Genomic DNA, 25,996 nt, shown 5'->3' on the forward strand with positions numbered 1-25,996 from the left:
GTTTGTTGGAAAAAATTGAGTGAGCGGCTCACTTTTGGCACAATTTTCGATGGGACCCGTTGGTCTAATGTGGAATATGAAAGTTGATATGTTATCTCCTCCGCGAGAACATCGATTTACAGTTTTAGCCTGCAGTTAATTTATATTTCTGATTTTGTGTTGCTAAACATTTTTTTCAGCCGTTGGAAAATTCTGAAACGGAATTTTTTTGATAAATTGAAATCGTTTGCCTTGTGGTTATTAATTTCAATAGTCGGCTATTATAATTGAATAAAACTTATACAATTGGTTTCATCCACTAGCGACTTGTTTTTCTTACAAGCTTAAGACAGTTTGTGAATACGGAAAACAAGAGTTGGTTTTTGGTTTAACTGAATTTTGGTTTCTTGGAACTAATATTTGTTTGTTTTCAGAAATGGCAACCGAATCGAACAACATGGATGTGACCCAAAATGTCCATTGAAACTTTACTCATTTTCTTGTCAATTGTGTCATTGGTCCAGCCATTTTGGAGAATCTTTCTATAAATCTTTGATAGTACCCAGCCAATTCCAGAAAACTTCGAACTTCACCCACGTTAGTTGGTGTATTCCAATTAGTTACTGTTTCCACTTTTATTGGATCCACCTCAATTCCTTGGGCAGTAACTACGTGACCGAGGAATCCAACTTGTTCAAGCCAAAATTCACACTTTTTAAATTTGGCGTATAACCTTTCATTACGCAGTGTTTCTAACGCCATTCTAAGATGCTCTTCATGTTGATCTTTACTCTTGGAGTATATCAAGATGTCATCAATAAAGACTATGATAAATTGATCCAAATACTGATGAAATACACGATTCATTAAATCCATGAACACTGCCGGAGCATTTGTCAACCCGAACGGCATAACTGTGAACTCCTAATGTCCATAACGAGTTTGAAAAGCTGTCTTGGGTATATCACTTGCCTTAATCTTCAACTGATGGTATCCAGATCATAAGTCGATCTTGGAAAATACCTTAGCTCCTTTCAATTGGTCAAATAAATCCTCAATTCTTGGGAGATGATATTTATTCTTGATGGTCAAACGGTTCAACTCCCAATAGTCAATACACATCCTCATACTTCCATCTTTCTTCTTTACGAACAATACTGGTGCGCCCCAAGGAGACACACTTGGTCGAATAAAGCCACAATTCAACAATTCTTGTAATTAAAATTTTAACTCCTGAAGTTCCTTTGGAGCCATTCTGTATGGAGCTTTAGATACTGGTGCCGCTCCAGGAACTAGATCTATTGTGAACTCCACTCGTCTATCTGGTGGAGCACCAGGTAGTTCTTCTGGAAACATATCTATAAACTCTTGTACTACTGGTACATCCTCAATCTTCATTGTTGTCTGTTTTTCTCCTGAGATGTTAACTAGAAACCCTTGGTATGTTTCTTTTCTCATCATTTTCTCAGCTTGCAAGGTTGATATTAGTTGGAGATGGGGTTTGGTCTTTATTCCGAGGAAAGAGAATTTCTCTTCTCCTGGTTTCTGAAAAGACACTTCCCTCTCTCTACAATGAATGGTTGCATAATTACATCCCAACCAATCCATGCCTAAAATCACACCGAAGTCTTTCATCTCTATCAGATACAAATTGGCTTCTAATGTTTTTCCTTCGATTTCAAGATTTACCGACCTAGCTAACTTATCTGTATTTAATGTTCTACCTAAGGGGACGCTAACTTCTAGTGTACTTTGTGACTTTTCACAAGTAATACTAGATTTAGAAATGAAAGACGTTGATATAAAAGAGTAAGTAGCTCCCGAATCAAACAGTACATAAGCAGGTGTATTGAATATCAGTAAAATACCTGTTATTACGTTTGAGTTTTCCTCTGCGTCCTTTTGAGTCAGTGTAAAGACTCGTGCTTTTCCCTTTTTGTTCTGATCACTGCTATCATCCTTCTTTTGAGTGAACATAAGACAATCCTTAGCAATATGTCCTGGCTTAGCGCACCGAAAATAGGCATTCTTCCCATACAAGCATTCACCACGATGAGGCTTACCACACTTCAGACAAGGTGCAACTATAGCTACTATGGCCTTGCTGGTACTAGATCCGATGTTAGCCTTCTTATTTTGCCATTTGCCCTTTCCTTTGTCTTGACCATTCCACTTCCTCTTTCCAATATGTCCTCTATCTTGCTGGTTGTACAATTGACGGTGTTGCTCTGCATTAGCCTTCTGATACCAAATAGCGTGAGCTTGTTCCAACATCTCACGATATGATTTAAAATGATGTGACATAAGGATCATGCTTAGGTATGTGTTTAACCCTTGCTTGAATCTTCTAGTCTTCTTAATTTCCATGTCAACCAGGTGTGGAGCATATCTTGAGAGTTGATCGAACTTTCGTTCATAATCAATCAGGGACATATTACCCTGTTTGAGTTGAAGGAATTCACTTTCCTTGAAATCTCTTAGAGATTGAGGAAAATACTTGTCCATTACTTCCTCTTTAAATTGTTCCCATGTTAACCCCAATTGCTGCTTCGGGGTTCTAGTCCGAGACATTGAATCCCACTAGTAACTTGCATCACCAATAAACATAAACTCTACACACTGAACCTTTTGGGTGTCAGTGCAGTCTATGAGTCAAAAAATTCGTTCTAGCTTACGAAGTCATTCCTCAACTACTAGTGAACCAGATGCTCCATCGAAGGTAGGGGGCTTATGCCTTCGAAATAACTCAACCACCGAGGCATGAGTCGGGAGAGTAATAGGAGCTGTCGGTGTAGGTGGAGCTGGGTTCTGATTCAGCCTGCCAAGATCTTGAACCGCTTGTAGGAGATCCCTTATCAAATTGTTCTGGTTTGCACGAGACATTTTCCTACAAATAAGATATAATATATCGCATTAACTTCTTTTTCCAAAACCAGGATTAAAATAGGGAAATATTTTCGGCTCGAACCAAATTTAATTTTTTTTAAGAGTACTCCTTGAAATCAGGATATACTATAGTTCAACGACCTTTACTTCCATAACATTAAGGAAAAGATAACACAAGGAAAAGGAATCTAATTTCTAATCCCTATGAATCTTACGAATTTTCTTTGGTGGAGCTTCATCTTCGGAGGAGTCTACTGTCTCAGGCCCCGACTCTAGGTCCATCTCAACCTGTGGTTCATGCTCATGTTCATTCTCTAATTCCAACCCAAAGTCATTCTCATGCTCCCATTCGGGATCTTCCTTTGGGTCCGATTCAAATTGAGGTTCGGGCTTGGGCTTGGGCTTGGGCTCGGGCTCGGGCTCAGGCTCGGGCTCAGGCTCGAGCTCAATTACTATCTTCAGTTGAGGTTCTAAGCTCTCACTCCACCTGTCTAGAAGGATCTGACAATATATACCGAATTCAATTGCATTTGGGTGATCTACAGGGTTACCTTCTAGCATCTCATCCCTAACCATGACTCTCATGTTTCCCCCATTGAGGTGGAAGTGAGTGTATGAGATTATTTACAGCCTCAATATGCGTGATCTCCAGTCCTGCATCTACCGCTGCCATACATCTCTCGTAAATGTCATGTATGTGTTTAACAAGCGGACGAGATGGGTCAATCATATAGTTCTCATAGGATTGAATGATAGACCTACGGTCCAACGCTGCTCTACAAGCCGTGGTCTTTCTAGCGGTCTGTTAAATTCTAACCATGTCTGTCACATAAGTGTCCAATTATATATTATCTCTATTAGTGATATCAACTTATACATTATGCTTTTGGGTTTCAATAAAATAGTTAATCATCATTTCTTCATGTGTTTATAAACAAAATATAACTTACATAACATATTTCATCCTAACTATCATTAGCATTTTCATAGATTCTAGTTTAAATGATTTATAAATCATGCTCGAAAAATAAAGTGGAACATAATATTTTATTTCATACCTTGGGTTTGTCGAATGAGGTCAATTGATGGATACAAGATGTCATGGAATGCCTTAAATGTTTCATTTTCTCATCTTTTAATTATTATTATATTTATTAAAAAAATACGCTAAGTTTATAGAATCGACTAAACTCGTGCTCTGATACCACTCTGTAACGCTCCGACCCGCAAGGATCGGAACGTCGCTAGATTAATTGTACTTTTAGCCGTAAACTTAAAAAAATAGCTAAACTTTTAGAGGAAATTATAAAGATTTAATTTAAGAATATTTTTTTTAAAAGGACAATATATGACAACATAACTCAATACAAACGAAATTAATTCCTAATGTCTCCAGGTGACATCCATACATAAATACATTTTTGTTGCGTAAAATTTTAGGCAAGAATTTAAAAATAAATGTTGTTGTTTGACTACCCATTTTTGTGCGGTAAGTTTTAAAGTAAACTCATTTACATAGTAATCTAGGTCGAAACTTCACAAAACTTTAAGAGAAAGTAGGAAACTTCTCATAATATAACATATCCAAAATTTAGCGTTCGTCGGCGACATATGAGATGTTAAAATATTTTTCAAAACCTCGTAGCGACTCAATTTGGGAAGTAACCCAATGCAACATACTTAAGGTGGCATATAAAATTCCATAGTTATTGGATTGACATGATTTTTAGTTTATTCAGTAGCTAATCCATGAGGATATTAAATTCCACTAGTTTTGTCCAAAAATCTCAAGTAACGATTGAATTATGAATTTTTAAGTTCAATGGCAGAAACTGAAATTTTCAAAAAACAGCAACACTATGTTTACTTAAAATGACATATAAAATTTTACCGACATCAGATTGATATGATTCTAAGTTTATTCAGTAGCTAACTTATGAGGCTATCAAACACCATTAGCTTTGTTCAAAAATTCGAAGTAACAAATTAGGTATGAATTTTTAAAGTCTGAGCAGAAACTGAAATGTCTAAGAAAACAGTAACATTAACTATTTGACATTTTTTTTTGTAGACGGTGTTTCGTAAGTAAATTTTAGATCACATATATATATTTTTAAACATAACATATTCATAAAAAAAATGTTCATAGAAATAGTTTCATGTACGATGTCCATAGAAAAGTAATTAATAAGAAACACAAATATTTTATAATCAATTTAAAGTTGTTAATTCATCAGTTTTTTCATGTCGAATTGCATTTTCAACCGCCATCATCCGCGCCCCCAACAAAAGAACAAAATCAACTTGTAAGAAGGGATTTAACTCATGAGTTTGAAACTCAATAGATATCATCGGTGCATTTCGTAATCAAATTAGAAAATTCGAACCATGAATTTATACCGTCGCACGAAGATGAATTTTCAGCAAAATCCGATATCTATAGCATTATCATAACACGTAGAGTCGGAGAATAATCATTCAAACTATAACAGTGCCAATGTACCGTACCCGGAGGTACCATTTCATTCAACTTTTAATGAAAAATCAAATTTGAAAACGAAATAACACTTGCACCTCAACCTACCTTGAATTTTCTTGGATATCAAAGAATAAATGTGTAGAAAATATTTCTTCTTCTCACCCTTGTTATTCCCTTAGCTTAAATTGACATAAAATATATATTTTTGAGAGAAAATAAGATGAAATTCGGATTTAAGGAAGGATGTAGTGAAAAAGTGACATTCCACTTCTTGTAACATTTCTTTTTAATGAAAAACTAAATGGGGGGAGTTGTGTTATCATAAAGTTTGTTAAATTGAATCTGTAATTAAGAATTTGAAGAGTTTTTAAGCCTAAAAAAATTTATAAAATAGTTATATAAAAATATCTACATAGTGATTCGAACCTGGGTTACATGTATGAAATATCATGTAGATGACCATTTGGACAACCCAGTTATTCATTAAATCTTTGTAATCAAATTTACTTAAACTTAATCTCTTAAATTGTTGGGCTTTTAATTAATTTATGGTTTGGACTTTCAAAATATTAAATGGTTTGAGATTCCACAACTCGTTTCTTGAATGAGATAGGCTCGTGGTGCTATATTATCACAACATAATAGCCTAATTTCATTTTATTTTTCGGGCTTCTACAACTGGACTATAACACACCTGACCATATTTGGAATGGTCACCTTGTTGACTACTCCAAACTAAAGGCCTTTGGTTGTGCAGCATATGTACACCAAAATGAAGGAAAATTAGAACCTAGGTCAATTAAAGACATTTTCCTTGGATATGGTGAAGGTGTTACAGGTTATAGAATTTGGTTAAAGGAACAGGGAGGGTATAGAGTAATAATCAATAGAAATGTTATCTTCAATGAAATGGATTTTCCTTGTATTAAAGAAAAATGGAGCACTATTACTGAAATTGATCAAGATAGACATTTCTTGCAATCTGATATAATTCATATTAATTCAAATTTTGAAAATGAAGATCAGTTTGGGGTGGAGCATGCTCAGAAACAGGTAACTGAACCTGCTCCTGAACCTGACTGGCAGTTAAATCCTTTAGAAGATTGTCATCTTGCTAGAGATAGAGAAAGAAGGGAAATTAGACCACCCTTAAGGTATAGAGAACCTGGTTTTAATACTGCACTTAGTGTGCAATACCTTTTAGACAATGAGCTGGGGACATATGAAGAGGCCATTAAGGGAAAATATTCAGAACATTGGCTTCCAGCCATGGAAGATGAAATACTCTCATTGACTAAAAATAAAACCTAGATTTTAGTAAATAAACCTAAAGGTGAGAAGATCATTGACTGCAAATGGGTTTATAAAATAAAGGAAGGTGATCAGAAAGAGGGAAATGTTAGATTCAAGGCCAAATTAGTTGCTAAAAGTTTTAACCAAAGAGAAGGTATTGACTACAATGAAATCTTTTCTCCAGTAGTCAAATATACTTTCATAAGAATTCTACTTGTTCTTGTTTCACATTTTGACTTTGAATTGGAACAATTAGATGTAAAAACTGCATTTTTTTTTTTTGTGGAAACTTGAATGAAAAGATTTATATGACTCAACCAAAAGGTTTTGAATAAAAAGGAAAAGAAAACTGTGTGTCTCTTACAAAAATCTCTCTATGGTTTGAAACAAGCCCCCAGACAATGGTATATCAGGTTTGATACTTTGAAATGGGGGCCCTGATTCATGTTCTCTTGTTATATGTTGATGATATGTTGCTGACTGGGTGCGATGTAATTGAGATTAAAAACAATAAGCAAAAGTTAAAACATGAATTTGAAATGAAAGATCTAAGTCCTGCAAAAAGAATTTTAGGAATGGAGAGATTAGGAGAAATAAAACTGATCATAGTTTGTTTCTCACTCAACAATCATATATTTCAAAGATATTATGCAGATTTTCTATGATTGAAGCAAAAGAAGTCACGTTACCTTTAGGTAGTCATTTTAAATTTTCTGTAGAACAATGCCCTAAAACTGAAATGAAAAGAAATAGGATGGAAAAGGTTCCTTATGCAAATGTTGTTGGCTCAGTTATGTATGTCATGATATGTACTAGGCCTGATCTTGCATTTGTTATTAGTGTCTTAAGTAGATATATGAGTAATCCAGGTGAATGTCATTGGGAAGCCATGAAATGATTATTAAGGTATTTAAAAGAGCATCACATTTAGGGCTAATGGTCAGAAAAGGAAAAACAGAAATAAAACTTAAAGGTTTTGTTGATTCTGATTTTGCTGGTAATTGTGACAATAGGAAGTCAACATCTGCATATGTATTTACTTTGAATGATACATGCATAAGTTGGAAGTCTCAGTTGCAAAAATTGGTGGCTCTGTCATCAATAGACGCTGAGTATATTGCAGCTACAGATGCTGTAAAGGAAGGGATTTGGTTAAAAAGTTTGTTAAATGAAATTGGATTTTCTGAAAATGATGCTACTGTATTTTCAGATAGCTAATCAGCTATACATCTTAGTAGAAACCCAGTTTTTCATGATACAACTAAACACATAGATGTAAAATTTCATTTCATAAGGATATCATAGAAAAGGAAATCATAAAAATTGAGAATGTTTCAACTAAGTGTAACCCAACTGATATGGGAACTATAATACTTCCTTTACACAAATTTAGGGATTGTTTAAATCTCCTAACCATTGCCACTGATTAAAGTTTTTCTTGCATGTACATAGAGCGAATGAAACCGAAAGGAAGTGTTAACCTCCAATCCACAAATGAAACCCAAAAATTGACAATCAAGGTGGAGATTATTAAAAATGGTGCTTGACATTTTTTTGGAGGCCCAATGATGCAGCCTAGTATAGATAAATTAAAGAATGTGCCCCGGTTGTTTAAAATTGGACAAAGGCGTGTTTTCTATTATCAAATGCATTTTCTCAAATTGGATGGTTTAGATCATAACACATGGAGCCTTTACAACCGCTGGATGCATGCTAATATATATACTCCCTGTGACTCTTCGTTGGTAAGGGCAATCAGATTTTTTGAGAGATCTCTAGGGTTTTCTCTATTCTTCATCTTCGTCTTCGTCTTCGTCTCTAAAATAACCTCTAGTTTTTCTAATAACTTTTGTAATCTAGATATTCTTGGTGAGATGTAGAGTGCCTAAACTGTGAGTTTTTGGTTTCTGCTCTTGTTGAGCACTTTTGGTTAGAGTTACTTGGTCTAATCGTTTTTGAGGTTAAGTTTTTTGGGATAAAGGGAAGTCTGAGGGCAGATCTGTGTGATCCTTGGTTCCGTAACCTTGTATCGAAACTTTTACGTGGTATTTCTAGTAGATTGGAACGATAACCACTACGGTGGATGCTCAACGTGGTGAGTAGCCCATTTTGGGTGAACATCCAAGTCTACGGGCGAAAAATTACTTGGTGTTTCTTGTTGATATTTTCTGGTTACTCTTTGTTGTGAATGTTTGGGACTAAAAATATACCAACAATTGCCCTTCAAAGACAAGTATTGCAGCTCGACAAATTCATTCGAGAAAAGCCCAGAAACCACGTTTTGACCAAAAATATTATTGTAAGAAATATCAAGAACATGTAATGATGATAATCCTGTAGTGAAGTGGGAAGCCTCTGGTAGATTTGATGGGTACTATCACAATCAGTTTCCTCATAGTGAATGATTGCTTGCATAGATACAGATTTGTAGTCAAATGGATGTTGTTCTTTGATGTGGATGAATTCATTTTCTACACAAATAACCCATTGTGTAGTGTCTGAAGTTAATTTGGGGACAATTGATTGTGTTCTTATTTGTTGATAAAGAATTTGTAAGAGAATGAAGAGGGATTTTCGCTATAACATAGAAGCAAGAAGATGAATGGTTTATTTTTTTTTTATTTTTTTTTTATTTTTAGTTTTGATTTTTAATTATATATTTGTGATTAATTTGTAATTTTTTGAAAATTTGGAACTATTGTTGCAATTAGTTCTTTATCCTTTCATTTTGTTTTATTTGAATGGAGGGTAAAATAGTCTTTTTATTGAAAAAATGGATAAAAATAACTTTTTTTGCAATGAAAAGTAGAAATATGGGTGAAAATGTAAAAAATGAAAGGTACAGACATTTTGTGCTATTTACCCTAAAATAATTTTGGCACAGATTAATAATTTTTTTCCTATTTTTTATTTACTCATTTTTTAAAAGAATTTATTCTTAAAAATCTACACCAAACATTCTCTTATATTGTGGTAATTTATTTTTATTGTGATTTCAAATTTTTATAATTATGTTTTTTTTTTTTTTTTTTTTTTTTTTTTTTTTGGGGGTCCCCCTTTTTTTTTTTTTTTTTTTTTGTGTGTATTGGGAGTCCGCCTTGACTTTTTTTTTTTGTGTATTGGGAGTCCGCCTTGACTTAAGAATGTGGGGTCTACCCTTTCCACTTGGCGGAGATATATTGGTCAGAACGACCAGAATAGAACATAAATGCAGAAAGACTCTTAAAAGAATAAAAAAAAAAAGAAAAAAACGAAGCTGCCCCAAAAACTCAGAAAGAAGCATCCATGGAGAGAAAAGAAAGCTCAAAATTGAATATAGCAATAATTCATCCGGATCTCGGAATTGGTAATTGATTCTTCTTGTATACGGACTCTCTTTATATTTATCAAATTTTGTTTTTCTAATTTATTTTGTTATCTTAATTCATCTTTTAATTGGTTTCTTCAATTATTTCTCGCTGTTAAGCTTTCAAGAAACAACCTTGATGTTTTTTAAATAAAATCTTCGATAGAGTTTCTAGGTTCTCGTATTATTTGAAAAATAAAATTCTTTTTTCGGATTTTAGTTTAGGATCATAACTGTCAAATTGATAAGCGGCAAAACAGACTCTTGAAGGATAAATATTTCTTAGTTTGATAATATTACGTGAGTGATTGCGATGAAACTCCATAATACTGTAGAAGTGATTTGGGTAACAGCTGATTAAAGGCTGCTGTGAGCTAATTTTTTTAGGCCAAATAGAGGCAAAAATGTGATATTAACTGTATGTAGAAAGTCTGAAGAGGTTCCTCTTTATGAGCTGTTATGATATTGTGAGCAAGTGCAGATTATGAGCCTTAACAATGTGCGATGTAGAGTAGGATAAGAAGTAGATCCTACGGGTTCCATTATTTATGCGGATATGATATCATACACATTAGGAATTTAGCTAACAAGTGTCTTACTTTTTAGCTGGATTTGAAGATGTTGAATTTTTTATGTGACAAAGAGATAATACTTCAGTCCAGATGCTATATCTGTTCTGATTTGATACTTTTATACGTCCCAACGACCCGTATTTGCATTTTCTGGCTTGAAGATCAGTGGTATATTACTTGTACGTACAATGACTGAGATTTTACTGTCTCGATAATTTATAAATCTCGATATCCTTTTCCAATGCCATTTATTTACCTTTTCCCGAATGTGCCATTATACTCAGGTGGAGCAGAGAGGTTAATTGTTGATGCTGCTGTAGAACTTGCAACACGTGGGCATAAAGTTCATGTCTTCACATCACACCATGACAAAACACGCTGTTTTGAGGAGACCGTTTCTGGTATCAGGTTCTCTTTAATTTTTAGTTTCTTGTCTTTCTTTTTAATAGATCCTTCTAATAAGCATTCTGAACACTGTGTGTGTAGGTATCTTTCCAGTTACAGTCTATGGTGCCTTTCTACCACGGCATTTTTTCTATCGTCTTCATGCAGTGTGTGCATATCTTCGGTGTATATTTGTTGCACTTTGTGTATTGTTTATGCATCCAACATTTGATATAATACTCGCAGATCAGGTCTCTGTTGTTGTTCCACTCATGAAGTTTAAAAAGTCATCAAAGGTTCGGAATATTCAAAAATCTTGAGTTAATGTTATTTAATAGTTCTGTAATTTGTGTCCATTTTTTTTTAGGTGGTATTTTATTGCCATTTTCCAGATCTGTTGCTTGCTCAACACACAACCGTTCTTAGGAAAATTTATCGAAAGCCTATAGACTATGTAGAAGAAATAACGACAGGTCTCCCCGAGCTTCACATTTATTCGTGGCAATTGTTTTACTACGTATTTACCGTTTACATTTTTTTCTTCTTGTTGCTCATTAATTCCAATTTCTTTATGAACTTTCTGGAAAATTTTAGGTATGGCGGATTTAACTCTTGTTAACAGCAAATTCACCGCATCTACTTTTGGAAAGACTTTCAAGCATCTACATACACGAGGGATTAGGCCTGCTGTGCTTTACCCTGCAGTCAATGTGGATCAGTTTGAGAAACCTACTGCTACCAAGTAAAAGAGACTTTTTTTCTTGGTATCATCTAGTTCTAGGGTTGATTAAAAACCAATTTGTCCTCATGCATTAAACCTCCGAACAAGCTAAAATAGAAAGAAACAAGCAGACAAATAATAAATAAAAGGCTCTCTAGTTCTAGCAGTTTAAGTTCTTGTACTCTTTGTTTTAGGTTGAATTTTCTCTCCATCAATCGATTTGAAAGGAAAAAGAACATAGAGTTAGCTATATCTGCCTTCGCTTTGCTGTACACCAATCGACAGAATAACATTCAAGGTGAAAATGAAAATGGAGTTTCCTTGGTTATTGCAGGTGAGCTTTCTCTGTTTCTTCCAGGGTGAATCTTATATATGTACATTAAATCTATTTCTACCAGACTGCGGGCCTATTTGGCATGACTTTTGAATGGCTAAACGACCAAAAAATTGCTTTTGGACCCGTTTGACTAATTTTGTGAAAGTGCTTTTGGGAGTTAGAAAAACTTTTAGAGGAAATTGGTCCAATGTGACTTCCTCTAAAAGCATTTCCGGAATAGGAAGCTCTTTTGAATTAGTTTTCAAGCAAAAATTAAAATGGCTTTCTCTAAAAACTCTTATATAGGGAGCAAAAGCAAATGTAGAAGCAAAAGCAAAAATATGTCAAATGGGCCTATATCTTCTATTCTAAAAACATCTCTTGCGATAAGATTCGATTTTCCTACTGCAATATTGATGTACCACAGGAATTACTATGTCGCAATTAAATTATATAACTTGCACGTGCAATCCCTTTTTTTTTTTTTTTTTAAAATTGAAACGACCAAATATTGTGATACAAACATGAATTGTTCCTATCGGAAAATAGAAAAATAAAAAATGATAATAAAAGGGATAGATCTATTCAAGGAAATCTAGACCTCCTAAGATATTGGTAATTTGATGAACCAATAAACCTCTCGAATACAACCAATAAATTTGTTGAAAACATTTCATTCATCGAACTTTTATTCATTTGTTACCTGGGAATAGTACAAGATGATCTAACATGTTTTCCTAAGATGAAGGAGCACTAAATGACTCCCTATCCCAGTAATAACAAAGTACAACTAATCAAAACAATCTATAATTAGTCAAATTTAAATAAAGCATAAATTAAAATACAACTAATGTTTCATGTAACATTCCATCACCCTTAAAGATACCCTTGCCTTCAATGAAGTTTGAAAATGATACAACTTTTTTTTTATTTTTTAACCCTTCGCTTTTAATTTATCGTCAAATGTGAATGGGACTGTTGTAGATGTTCCATTGACTCAATGGCTCGCATAGCAATCTGGTTGCATCCAATCTTTATACAAGCTGCTATAGGACCCTACAAACATTGTCCATGCTCCATTGTGGTACCTCTGACTAGTATTTTTTAGATCATCCTATTGCAATTCACCATTTATGATTCTCTACGCCTGGATATCAAACTTTCAAGGCATATCTCGAAACAACTACTGCCAACGTGATGCAGTATATTCCAGTGGTTAATTGGTTGTTCTGATGCTGCCAGAAGTGAAAGTCTGCAATGCAATTGCCCAAGTAAAACCAACATAAATTCATTTTTAAGGGCAAACACATCCACTGAAGTAGCCTCCATGAATAGGCAGACAATCAGATGACCATTCTGACGCTCAATTAGGCATGATATTGAGCTTAGTGGCTGCCACGGGAAAAGTTGGACAGTTACCTTGGTTGTGCTCTGAAGCCAATATTGTGTTATTTTGTTTACTATTTGTCAAGGCTATCGAAATTTCAACACTTAAGAGGAAGATTGCAAGTCTTGCATTTATCATTGGAAAAAATTCATATTGTACCGAATTTCCCTTTGGCAGTTAGATATACCTTCCACCACCTTCTCTAGTCATTCCACTCATTGCTCAAGAACTCTGATACCAAATGATATGAACACGATTTGTTTGTATCGAGAAATAGGAAGATAAAAGATGAGAAAATAAAAGGGTAGCTTTTTTTGAAGGAATCTAAACCTCCTGAGATATTGGTAATTCGAGGAACCCATATACCTCCCAAATACAAACTATAAGTTTGTAGTAAAAAATTGGGAAAATTGTAGTCGAGATACCAAACCTTTCGTTTATTAGCAGACTTTGCTCAAACCTTTCATTTTTTTCCACCGTGAGTACCAAACCTTTAAAAAATGTGCAGCTCAAGTCTAAATTGACAATTTCCGTTAGTTTGACCTAAAAAATTGTCAGCTGACCCCATAAATTAAAATTTTAATAATTTTCCCAAAATAAGGTAAGGGCATTCTGGACATAATGCATTTTCCCTATTAAATTAAAAATTATAAAAGCAAAAAGGCAAAACGACAACCACCCACCCCCATCTCCCTCTTCCCCAACCCCCTCACAAACGACTTTCCACCTATCGAAGCCATCTCTGGCACCACCACCTCAAATTGTGCTTCACCTCGACGGGTGCATCTTCGCTCTCATAAACCAAAGCCGACTCCACTGCCGCCGGATGTTCCTCCATAACAGTGCTAATCTCAGTCGAAGTTGGCATTAAGGCAAATTCCAACGGTGGAGGCCTTTTAACTAAAATTAAATTCTCATATTCAACAGACTGTTGTAACAGTCACTGTATAGTTTCTCCATCAGATTTGTGCCCCAATTCTCTGGTCAGCTGAAAAATTCTAGCAGCAAAAAGGGCTGGCATCCTTATCCTTCTCCTTCTCCCTCTGCCTTCAACTTTCGTATGCCTATCTTTATTCTAGCTTCTTTTGGGTGCCAGTGCCTGTTTTTTCCCTTCTTCTTTCTCTGCAATCACAATCTGAAAATCTTTCGTCTCTGTTGCCTTAATCTCACCCATCCCAGAGCTGTTATTTAAGAAACTCGACACCTCCTGTGGTTGCTTTGAGCCCTTGGGATCCATGATTTTTACACAAGAAATTACAATAAAATAGTAAAAAACATCAGTATAAAGAAAAGGAGTTGTGCGATGCAAGAATTGTTGAAGCAAACCACGTGCTATTTGATTTCATGAATCCTTCCGTTCGAATCGTCAATGAATCGAGGTTTTATAAGATCATTAAGCTTTTCTTGTTGATGAGTATTGTTGGGTGGGCAGTGGTGGTGATGTCGGTGGGTAGTGGTGGCTGCCGGCGATGAATGTCGTGGTTGGGTAGAGTGGCTTTGATTTGGGGAAGAAGGAGATGGGGATGGGTTGTGGTTTTATTATTTTTTTAATTTTTGATTCGATAGGGGAAATGTATTATGTCCAGAATGTCTTTACCTTATTTTGGGAAAATTATTAAATTTTTAATTTTTGGGGTCAACTGACGGTTTTTGAGGTCAAACTAACGGTGACTGTCAATTTAGATTTGAGCTGTACATTTTTTAAAGGTTTGATACTCATGGTGGTACAAATAAAAGGTTTGGGCAAAGTCTGCTAATAAACGAAAAGTTTGATAACTAGGCTGCAATTTTCCCTAAAAAATTTCATTATTTGACATTTTATTCATTTGTTGCTTAGGAATATATACAAGACAATCTAACAAGATTTCTGAAGATTAAGGAGCAATAATTAGAATTAGGAATTCAGATATTAATGAACCCTACATTGTTGATTATGTTGTTACCATACTGGTCGCTCTTCATACTGGGCATTTTACCGGGAACCATCCAACAGATATTCTCATTTCTAGGAAATTGAAACTGTTTTTGCCATACCATTCACATCAGCTATGAATTTCTTGGTTGTAATTCCCACTTGGAGCTGTTTGCAAGTAAATTTTTTACCGTATGAATGGACTTTGGCTAATGTAGCCTGCCTAAGATCAATGACCTTGTCTAAAGTAGACTACCGACAAGTTAATAACTATGTTGTGCATGGCTGCATGCGGGCTCTTTTGCCCTTATTTACTCTTCGTGTTTGACCAATTATGGTATGTTGTCTGTTTAAGAAATGTAATAATAAATCTAGATGATAATTGTTTAGTTCATGCACATTGCCGACGGTTCATGCACTTTTCTTTTCTCTTTCAATGTCAGGTGGTTTTGATAAACGCCTCAGAGAGAATGTTGAATATCTGGATGAACTGAAAAACTTGGCAGATAGAGAAGGTGTGTCTCACAGGGTCAGGTTCATCACATCTTGTACTACTTCTGAAAGAAATAATCTTCTTTCTGAATGCCTATGTGTTCTGTATACACCTCAGGTGCGGCATTATCTGATCCTTTCTATTATTTGATTAGTTTTTATTTATATAAAAATTTCCATTAAATATGATGGATGTAGGATGAACATTTCGGCATTGTTCCTTTGGAAGCAATGGCAGCCCATAAACCTGTTATTGCATGCAACAGTGGGGGTCCAGTCGAGACAGTAAAGAATGGAGTGACGGGCTTTCTATGTGATCCTAGCCCACAAGAATTCTCTACGGCTATGGCTAATTTTATTCGTGATCCTCAAATGTCAGAGACAATGGGCAGAGAAGCTCGAAAGCATGTAACAGAGTCGTTCTCTACCAAGATATTTGGCCAGCGTCTGAATGGATATCTTATCGATACAGCTCGAGGAAAGAGAGAATGAGATATCTTAATGTTATTGACGGTGCTGTACCTGGGATTTGTGTAAAATTTTCTTATCTAGTTACAGTTCTTCGCATTCAATTATTCTACATGATCTTAGTGCTGTGGCTGGGATTTTGTTATTCTTTCTGTTTGCTTCAATTTTCAGTACTTGTATAACATTGGACACGTACTAGTTAACTGGAGCATTTTTTATCAGGAAAATTAGGGCTGGAATCTTTATCTGGATTCAGTTGTGGGTCTTTTAACTTTGAAAGTAAGATCTTAGGTCCTAAATCCATTTAAATTTGTGAATTTTGGTCCTCGTGTGATTGAAAATGTTAATGTGGCTGATAAAATTGCAATCAACGTTCACATGACTTGAAGCTAGAGGGTAAAACTAGTCATTCAACTAAAATTTCCCTCTAATTAATAGGTATACTCTCCCATTTAATTTTACATACAATTTTTGTTTGTTGCGCTACATTTTAAGTGTAATGAAGGCCCTTAACATTTTTTATTATCGCACTTGTATTCCCAACTTTTCTTGTCATATTCATATCTTTAACCTTCAATTAATTAGCACGCTTTCTATGCTAATTGTCTCTGACCAAATATTTTGTTAATATACTTTGAAACGAGGAGCAAACATGAAGGGTAAAATAAGTCTTTTTATGCCCTTCTATCTATTTTTGGACAGAAATTGACATCATTGCTTATATGAGTTAATAGAATGTTGAAGATAAAAATACGAAGAAAAAAATAGATGACGTAAGTTCGACAATAAACAAAGATTGAAGTATTTCATTTTAATTAAAATGTGGTGCAACAAACAAAATTTTCGAGCTAATATAATTTCCTTTCAACTAAAAGTAACTTGCAATATTAACGTTCACATCCACAGAAAAGTTGTGGATTTTATAGACTGAGGATTGAATTAAATTAATATTTTTGTCATTGCCAAGTTTTGTATTATATGGATATTTTATGTTAATTTAACTTTATAAGAGAATCTCCAAAAAAAAAAACTCTCTATTGATAAAGAACATCTTATATATAATAGAAAGCATTTATAAATTTAGAGAGTAATTTTTTTTTTATACACTCCAACAAACTCTCTATTTTGATTCTTTATTTTGTTCTTTCCAATGAATATTTAATAATTTCTCTACATAGTTTATTTAAATCTAATTTTTTATATATTAATGATCAATCAATTCAAATGTAATTTGAAAATTTTAAATTGTAGAGTATTGAAATTTGTAATGTATTAAATGTAATCGTTATACATTAAGAATAGAGAGTGAGTTTAACTCTCTAAATTTGGAGAGTCAAATACACTATCTATTTTAAAAAAATTTAAATAGAAAATTTTTCGAAACTCATTTTTAAGCATTGACTCTGTAATATATAGAGAGCATTTTGTATTCTTCACTAAAATTTACCGAACAGAGCGAAATGAAGGAGGATATCAACGACTCTTGAATTACGAGAAGTCAATACACACTATTAGCGTCATTCAACCCGAAGAAATGAATGCAATGATTAAAATCGGCTACCTGAGTGAAGTCTCTTTTTTATAGTAAAAAACAAACCTGGAAAAAAATAAAAAGACAATTCCTAGTATATCCTTTTTAATCCTTTTACTATTTATTAATGATTTAATTTTATTTATTTTTTAATTTAATTATTACTTTTAAAAAAGAAATTAGCACTACAACAACATAATTTCTGAAATAAATTAATTGTTGATAATTAAAAAAAACATAATAAAGAAAACATTTTACATTTGGTGTAATGGGTTCGAGATGGCTAAATAAGATGGTGTGAATGTTGCACCATTTTAGTGAAATGAGTTAGTGAAATTAACACTGTGAACTAACTTACTAATATCCATAGTAGTTGTAAGATGAAAAAACAATATCATTAATGAAGACACGTGCTATTCGACTATCACTTCTGGTGGCCTAAATTCCCATCAATTAAATTTTATGATATTTAACAATCATATTTGGTTAAGCTTAAAAGTTTTGTATAAGTTTCATATAAATAAATTATTACTGATGAAAATTGAAAATAAATAAGTTACTTTTAAAATAGTAACATTTTAACCACCTTCACCTCCATCAGTCCATGTCCATCGTAGTAATAAACTGGCCGTGCCCTTGTTTGATATATAACTAGTGAAGGTACGTGCGTTGCACGGGTAGTGGGTGATGTAGTGTAAGTAATAATATTATAATTTGGTTGCATTGTATTTGAATGAAGAATGAAACTTGTTTTGAATAATTATATAAAATATTTGTCCACATTTATTTACATTGGCAGTAGTAATATGGAGCAAAACACCATAATTGTTATAAGCCATACTTGGATACATGGATTTTTACATGTTAATATATACAATGAACAAAATGTAGTATCGCAAGTATAGATGTTGGAAGTGAGGTCTGGTGGACATAAACATACAAAAGAGATTTGAAAAACTCATCATCAACTACTCTTGTTTTTGCTTTTTGTTTGCATGTTTATCAAGTTCATGCACAAACATTCCTTGGATTGTTAGGCTACCTATTTGTGAAATGTTAATAGTCTTGATTTATTACGGATAAAAGTTTGAAATAAAGTAAATAAAACTATATGAGAAAATTTACCTTATGATCCATTAACCAAATTTGCTGGTATTTCAATGGACTGTTCCAAGCTTTGTTGGGAGAGCATTTTTCTAAAACTATTGCTTTTACAATCCAGCCAGATTCTCCAATATTGATTCCCCAGTTTAATATCCTTCATCCAAAATAAGTTTAACAAGATTATTGTCCAATGAATTTCTCTTAATAACCAAAATTGATTTCTTTATTTTAAGAGATAAAGAATTATGAGAAAGATATGATCCCCCAATCTGAAAATCGAAAATAATAACATTAATGTTCTTCATTCAGAGGATAATCCAAAAAAAACTCCATATGTATTCTTATAGAGCCTAAACTGACTCAATTTATCACTTATTCAAACGTAAGTGTTAAGCTCTTCACTGTGGTTAACAAATTTAAAATTAACAATTTTCCACCACATAATATCTTGAAATGTGATTTTATATTAGATAAAATCTACCACATACTTTGATAGTACACAACAAGAAAGATCAGACATCCTACAACTTGAGATGATAATGATAAATTATTTTTAACTGTTTTAAACAATTGCCTACATATACGTTACACCAGTAATTGTCTTGTTCTAATTAACTCAAAATGAAGCATTTATTAAATGGCCTGACATCAGCAAAATCACAATTTAGCTCAATATCTCTCGCCACAATAAAATTAGTAGAATGCATAAATTTGAAAGAGTAAAGATATATTCAGTCCTTGTTTAGTTCAGTTAAAATTTTTAACTAAAATCAATAATTAATGCTAATTACATATTTTATGAGATCCAACCAAGTACTCATATTCAATTGTGTGAAGTCGCGTTAATTATCTGGATGTACTTCTGTGAGGGTAGTTACGAAAAGAGAATGAGCTTTGTTGAAAAGTTTGGCGTGAGAGTTGCGGATGCATTGCTTTCTATTAGTATATGCATTATGAATTTGCTCATGAAGTTGCATTATAAATATATTGGTAGTTAATGTCAATTTTTTTTTAGTTATTAAATTTTATTTATAAATAAATACTTTATTTATAAAATATATAATAATTTCTTTTTATCATTTTCTTCCACCGATCTCAGGTTATTAGTGTTAATAGACTTTTTCCTTAAATGAATATATAGTCCAATTTTTTCCAAGACAGACCAATCTTTATTTATTTGTAAACTCGACAAAAGAACTAAGGAAAAAATAACTCACCAACTTCATGCAATACACGTCACAAAGAACCAGGGAAAGAGAACTTACATCACAAAATGCTTATGTTCACTCCTGTCTAATGTAGCAGCTGTAGGGCCAAGCCCTTTGGCTTTTGTATTAGGCAGAGCATCATCATAGTCACCAGCTTCATACATAATTCTGCTTGTTCGATTGTTATCTCTATCCCATTTACAAGATCATCATAGAACTGTCCCAAAAAAACAAACAAAAAAATGGAAAAATATAAGTGTTAAGTGTGACTTTACTTCATGTCAACTCCTAACAAAGAAAATAAAAAACAAGAAGAAACATAATCACACTTCATACTTCATGGCATGAAGCTAAATGATACATGGGGAATTTTCAAAAATGTCACAAAATTAACAAGGTCCCCAAAAGTTGTCATTTTTACTTTATGTGAGCAAAAATGTCACTTTTTGTGTGAAATGTCCAAATTACCCTTAATGACACATTTTCATTAGCATTTAATGCTTGATTGAAAGAGTTGATTATGTCGATGTGATGATTTATTTTATATATAAAAAATATGGATAAATGTGTATTATATTGATTAATATGAATTTGTGTTAAAAAAAAGGGTAAAAGAAATTTAAAATGAAATATAAACAAATATATCTTCTTCTTCCTTTACAAACCCAAATTTTTCTCATCTTCTTCATTTTCATTGATCAAGAATATTTTTCTCTTGCATTCATAATCCATTTTGAGAGGTTAGCTATTAGAAAATATTTATATTTTACTTCTATTGTTAACTGTTTTGTAAATATTAAATACAACTTGGACATATTTATTTAAAATTTTTGAAACTACTATTTATTGATTTCTTTATTTTTGAATCCTTCACAAATGTGATTATCACCATTAAGGGTTTGAGTACTTTCTTCCATTTAAACCAAATAATGTTTTCATTAAATGTCTCTTCAATGACAAGGTCAATTTGACCTTTTTCATCTAGCTCAATACTAATGATCACACTTAATGTGTTGTGCTGAAAAATCTGTTCCGCCCACTGTCGTCTGCTTCTCGACATTTTCGACGGTTCAACTGTCGAATTTGACATTTACAAACTGTCGGGTTAAACGTTTGAAATGTCGAACCTGACATTTACAAAATGTCGGGATATATAATTTTACTGTCAAATTGAACACTTAAAAATGATGGAAAGCCTTAATTTGACCTTTTACTACTGTACGGATTTACGTATTATGCCGTGCCACTTTCATACTATTAAATGTCAACACATTGATTCTGTAGAATTCTTATCGTTGCAATCCCAACATTTTAGGTATGAATAATCATTTTAGATTCATCGTGTCGCGTAGGGAAAAATTTGTTCATGCGAATGACGAATAGAAGTGGAGAGGGGACAAAACCACTTACATTCTAGTTCCGACAAGTAATACTGTAACCGGACTTTTGTTAATGTTGAAGGACAAACTTGATATTCTTGATCCCCGCACTCAAATTGAATTGAAGTTCAAGGTCTTTAACTTGAATATACATCCGACCAAAATACGCAACGATAAAGACTTATTTTAATCACATCTCAAATTGAATTTGAAAGACAATTAGTGTGATGCTTTTAAAGTCTAAGTACGCTTGTATCACCCACACTTGGTTTATCATTTATAAAAATTGTGTACATTAAATCATGTGTACCATTTCATCTTGATTGAAACGTGGTACGCACAACATTTTAATGCAAACAAAGAAGTGCTCATTATGTTTTGCAAGAAAATGATGTCCAGTGATATTATCATGATTCACGAACATTTTCAATTGAAACAAATCATAATATTCATTTCAATCATGCTTATTTTCAATTGGATACCAGTTTTAATCGATAAATCAAACGAGTTCCGAAAGCAAAAAAGTTATAAAACGCACCAAAAACCATTTTTATGTACACAACCTTGCTCAAGTACCGAACATGATGTGACCCTTGTTTTGTACTGTGGAGTAGCTCCATGACCCTATTTAAAAAATAATCTACTACTCTTTACTATCTACTATTCCTTACTATAAACATTTTCTGTACGAAACACAAACAATTTCCTCTATCAATATCACATAAATAGAACCAACGAATGCAAAATTATATACATAAATAGAAAACAAAATGATCTTCCATGCAGTTGCCACAGTCATCAGAAATAGACTGTAGTGGAGCTTGCTCTTTCTTTGACAACGAAATCGATTGGTTCCACCTCCAATTATAACAAGAATGTGTGCACCAACCCTTTGAGGATCATTCAGGTCATGAGTATGAATCTGTTCATATGTCATCATACATTGGTAAAATTATTATTCCGAAATAAAGCACATAGAAAACAATGTGAAGAAATTCAATAATGTTCACCTTATGTGCGAAAACAATCCGATCACAGTACATAATATAATTCAATTGATTCATGCAATCTATCGTAATTTGAATTCATCCGTATTTTTCAAACAAGCAACTTCCACAAAAAAAATATTTGAATTGCATGTAATCCGAAAATTATGAAGAATGAATCGTGACGGTGGTGGCATCGTTATACAAATGAAAACGTGAAGCACACAAATATAACCACATATGGACAAATCAGTCACATGTGAGACATTCGGATGGAAAAAATCTAACCACATATGGACGAATCAATCAAAAATCATGAGATCATAGCATTTCATATATGTTCACGCAAAACACTCGTGCAATGTTAGAATGAACCAAAGTTTGACTTGTGGAACTGAGCAGAGGGAAGGACTGGACTGTCGTTCTCGACAGTTCATCTGTTGACTATTTCATCTGTTGAGAATTACTGAGGCTAATTGTCGAGAATGACAGTTAGGCGCGATGACATTTCTCTACATTAGCAAACTGTCGACAGATAAACTATCGAGAAATCTACTTTTCACCTTTAAGCAAATAGGTATTATTGAAGATTATTTTACTCTATATTCGAGCATAACAAAACATTAAAATCACATGTATGCTATCGACTATTTAGCAAGAATTCAACACAAATACGAGTACCGCCCACAACAAATGAATTCTAAGTAATAGCAATGTTATGTCCACATCACACAAGTACCAAAGACATTGAAACGAAAGATATGTTAAGTATCAATCCAGATTTTCACCTAACATTGAAACATCCAAAATACTTGAATCTGAATTTTGAAAGTAAAGGAAGATGATAAATATTAAACTGGAACCCTAGATAATTTTTTCCCTCAACATTAGTGTTGACACGTGTAACTTTTGTATATATGCATCACTAATAGAAGATGTATACAAAAGAAAAAATTAAAATTTATGGTATGAAATTGCAGAAAGTAGAGGAAAAATATTTCCAACCATAATACATCAAAAAGTTATTCAAAACATCCAAAAAAATTTACAGGATATTAAAAGGATTTTTACCTCTTTCTAATCCAAGCTCCAACTCTTATTTTAAACCCAGCAAAAAACACCATTTTTTCACATCTTATAAACCCTTTACAAATGAAAATATTACAAAAAAATGAGTAAAAAAAACAAGATTTTTCTCTCTTGGATCAAAGCCCATAATGAGATAAATGAAAGAGAGAGAGTGAGAGAGTTAGGGTTGTTTGAATGGAGGTTGTTTGAATGAGAGAAATAGGATTCATCTTTTTTTCTTTTCTTTTTTTTTCCAACTTTTCATCCTTGACATTGACAAGATTTTTGTACAATTTCTTCCATTGGGTCAAATCTCATTTAATTAGGACATGTAGGGAATTTGAAATTATCTTTAGGGGTAAATATGTTGTAAATTGACATTCTTGCAATGTAAAAATAAAAAAATAAAAAAAAAGTGACATTTTTGTAAATGTCTTGGGAAAAATTGACATCCTCCGCAATTCCTCATGATACATTTCCAGTAGACGACATACAATAACATCTGAAGATAAAAAGTTAAATAATTAAAAACCAAAATATACTGCGGATTTTTATTTTTATTTGTTTGTTTATGAATTATCAGTCTCAAATTCTCTCTTCCATTCTACTTCACAATTCAGTGGTAATGAAATTTTAAAGTAAAACAAACACAGCATATAGACTACTACAAATAAAAAACAAACAATTCTACGTATTCAACAAAGAAACAAATTGACAAACAAAAGACGGACTACACAATTAAATGTATCAATATAAACAACTAAAAATTAAAACCTAACACCAAGTAGAAACGAAAAATATATTTTCTTTATATTTTTTCAAGTGAAAAATTATACATACAGAGTCGATAACATTAATGGCTTCATTTGAGGCAGGCGTTCCCTTCTACCAAGGCTTGGATTTTAAGGTGAAACAGTCCAAGAGCATGTTTGAGACCAAGGGCGGATTTAGGGGGGGGGGGGCAGTGGGGTCAGCTGACCCCACCCCCATTTCGGAAATTTCAAGTTTTGCCCAAAATTTTTTCAAATTTTCAAAAAAGTCCTTGTAATTTTTAAGTTTTGCCTTCATAATTAATTTTTTCGGTAATTTGCCCCCATGTCTCTCTCTGGCTGGCTTCGCCCCTGTTTGAGACCATCTTTTAAATCTTAGTAAAAAAAAGTAATTATTAATTAAAAATTGAAAAAAATTAATTTACCCAAAATTAATTTTACTGAAAGATGCGTCATTGAAAAACAAGTGGGAAGAAAAATACATTTTAAAATATGAAGCTCAAACAAGCTAGGCCCATGTTTGACTAACATTCTTTAATTTTATTTTATTTTTCAAACTCAATTTCAACTTACATAAATCAAAATTTTTTCTCGCTTTTTAATCATACATCTTTCAGCAAATCACTATTTCAAAATCTATGAACCCCAAAAATGAGGCTCAAAGAAACTCTAATTAGTGGCCGATGATTCGAAGTTCGTAGCTTCCCAGTTCAGACGATTACACAGCAAACAGTTCCGTCACACGCTTAGGTTTTACTCATAGCAGTTGAGGACTTGGGCAGCTTGTTTCATTCAAGCAGCCTGACGTCGCTATAGTAGGAAGAAATTGGAGGAGTCGCTTCAAGAAGACGAAAATCGATTGCAAGATGCATTAGCAAAAGATGGTAGCAGCTCCCCAAGTTTGGGTGCAACCATTTTTGTCTCGCGTTTCGCTGCTAATGCATTACGTGCTTTGCGGAGGAATAAGAAAAGAAAGTCGAGGATGCCGGAATGGATATCGTTTGTCCTGCTTCAAGAGCCCGCTGAACCTGATTTCACAGCTGAAGTTGAATAAATTATAAAGTATGTTATTAAGTTATACTACTTTCAGTTACTTGCAGATAAGTTTGACTAGCAAATCAATACATATTACATGCTTGTATTTTGTTTACTTGATTACGTCCAAAGAATAACGCAGTAGTTGTAGTACAGCTTTGGGACGATGATATGAGTTCATTGTAGCAGTTCAGGCCATGGATGTAGACAAGGCGATAGCTTTTTCGAACTGTGAAACAGAGGAGTGGGTGTGATGGATGATTCGACGGCGAGTAAACCTGTGATTGTCGAAATCGGGTGGTTGTGTATATAGTATAAGGGCAGTACGGTGCTAGCAGTTGGGGGAAGACATCGGAGTGGAGTTTGGGAAGACATCGGAGTTGCTACAGTCCGATGTAGGTAAGATAGTGACGACAGCTGTGAAAATGAAAACCGGACTTTGAAACAGAGGAGTCATGAGTGGGTCCAGTTTGTAGGTAAGATTGCTATGGCCGCGAAAACCGAACGTAGAAGAAGAGATTTTCAGATCCACTCTGGGAAGAAGAAAGAAAAAGCAAGGCAACAAATCAATATTCTAGAACCAAAAGGCACCCTAATATTTGATATTTCCAACGCCTCCCCCCACTGAAAAAACCAGTAGTTGAGCTGACCTAAAATTTGGCTTGAGCTGACCCAAATGG

General features: G+C 33.5%; 2 protein-coding genes across 3 annotated transcripts; one reads left to right on the forward strand and one right to left on the reverse strand.

Moving 5' to 3' along the window:
* Nucleotides 1–1,197: 1,197 nt before the first annotated feature.
* Nucleotides 1,198–2,550, reverse strand: LOC111395025. Its single transcript, XM_023021050.1, has one exon. The coding sequence runs from the start codon at nt 2,548–2,550 to the stop codon at nt 1,198–1,200; it is 1,353 nt and encodes a 450-aa protein (XP_022876818.1).
* Nucleotides 2,551–9,861: 7,311 nt separating this feature from the next.
* Nucleotides 9,862–16,499, forward strand: LOC111395563 (alpha-1,3/1,6-mannosyltransferase ALG2). 2 transcript variants are annotated; one of them, XM_023021597.1, is made up of 8 exons: nt 9,862–9,983; nt 10,840–10,956; nt 11,042–11,235; nt 11,307–11,412; nt 11,534–11,681; nt 11,855–11,994; nt 15,719–15,885; nt 15,966–16,499. In XM_023021597.1, exons 1-8 carry the CDS (start codon nt 9,923–9,925, stop codon nt 16,257–16,259), a joined length of 1,227 nt encoding a protein of 408 aa, XP_022877365.1. In that variant the 5' UTR covers nt 9,862–9,922; the 3' UTR covers nt 16,260–16,499. The 2 variants fall into 2 exon arrangements, with proteins under 2 accessions (XP_022877365.1, XP_022877366.1); XM_023021598.1 differs by having other exon boundaries at nt 11,186–11,235.
* The last annotated feature ends 9,497 nt before the right edge of the window (nt 16,500–25,996 follow it).

The sequence above is a fragment of the Olea europaea genome, chromosome 6, assembly GCF_002742605.1.
Source record: "Olea europaea var. sylvestris chromosome 6, O_europaea_v1, whole genome shotgun sequence".
Classification (NCBI taxonomy): Eukaryota; Viridiplantae; Streptophyta; class Magnoliopsida; order Lamiales; family Oleaceae; genus Olea; species Olea europaea.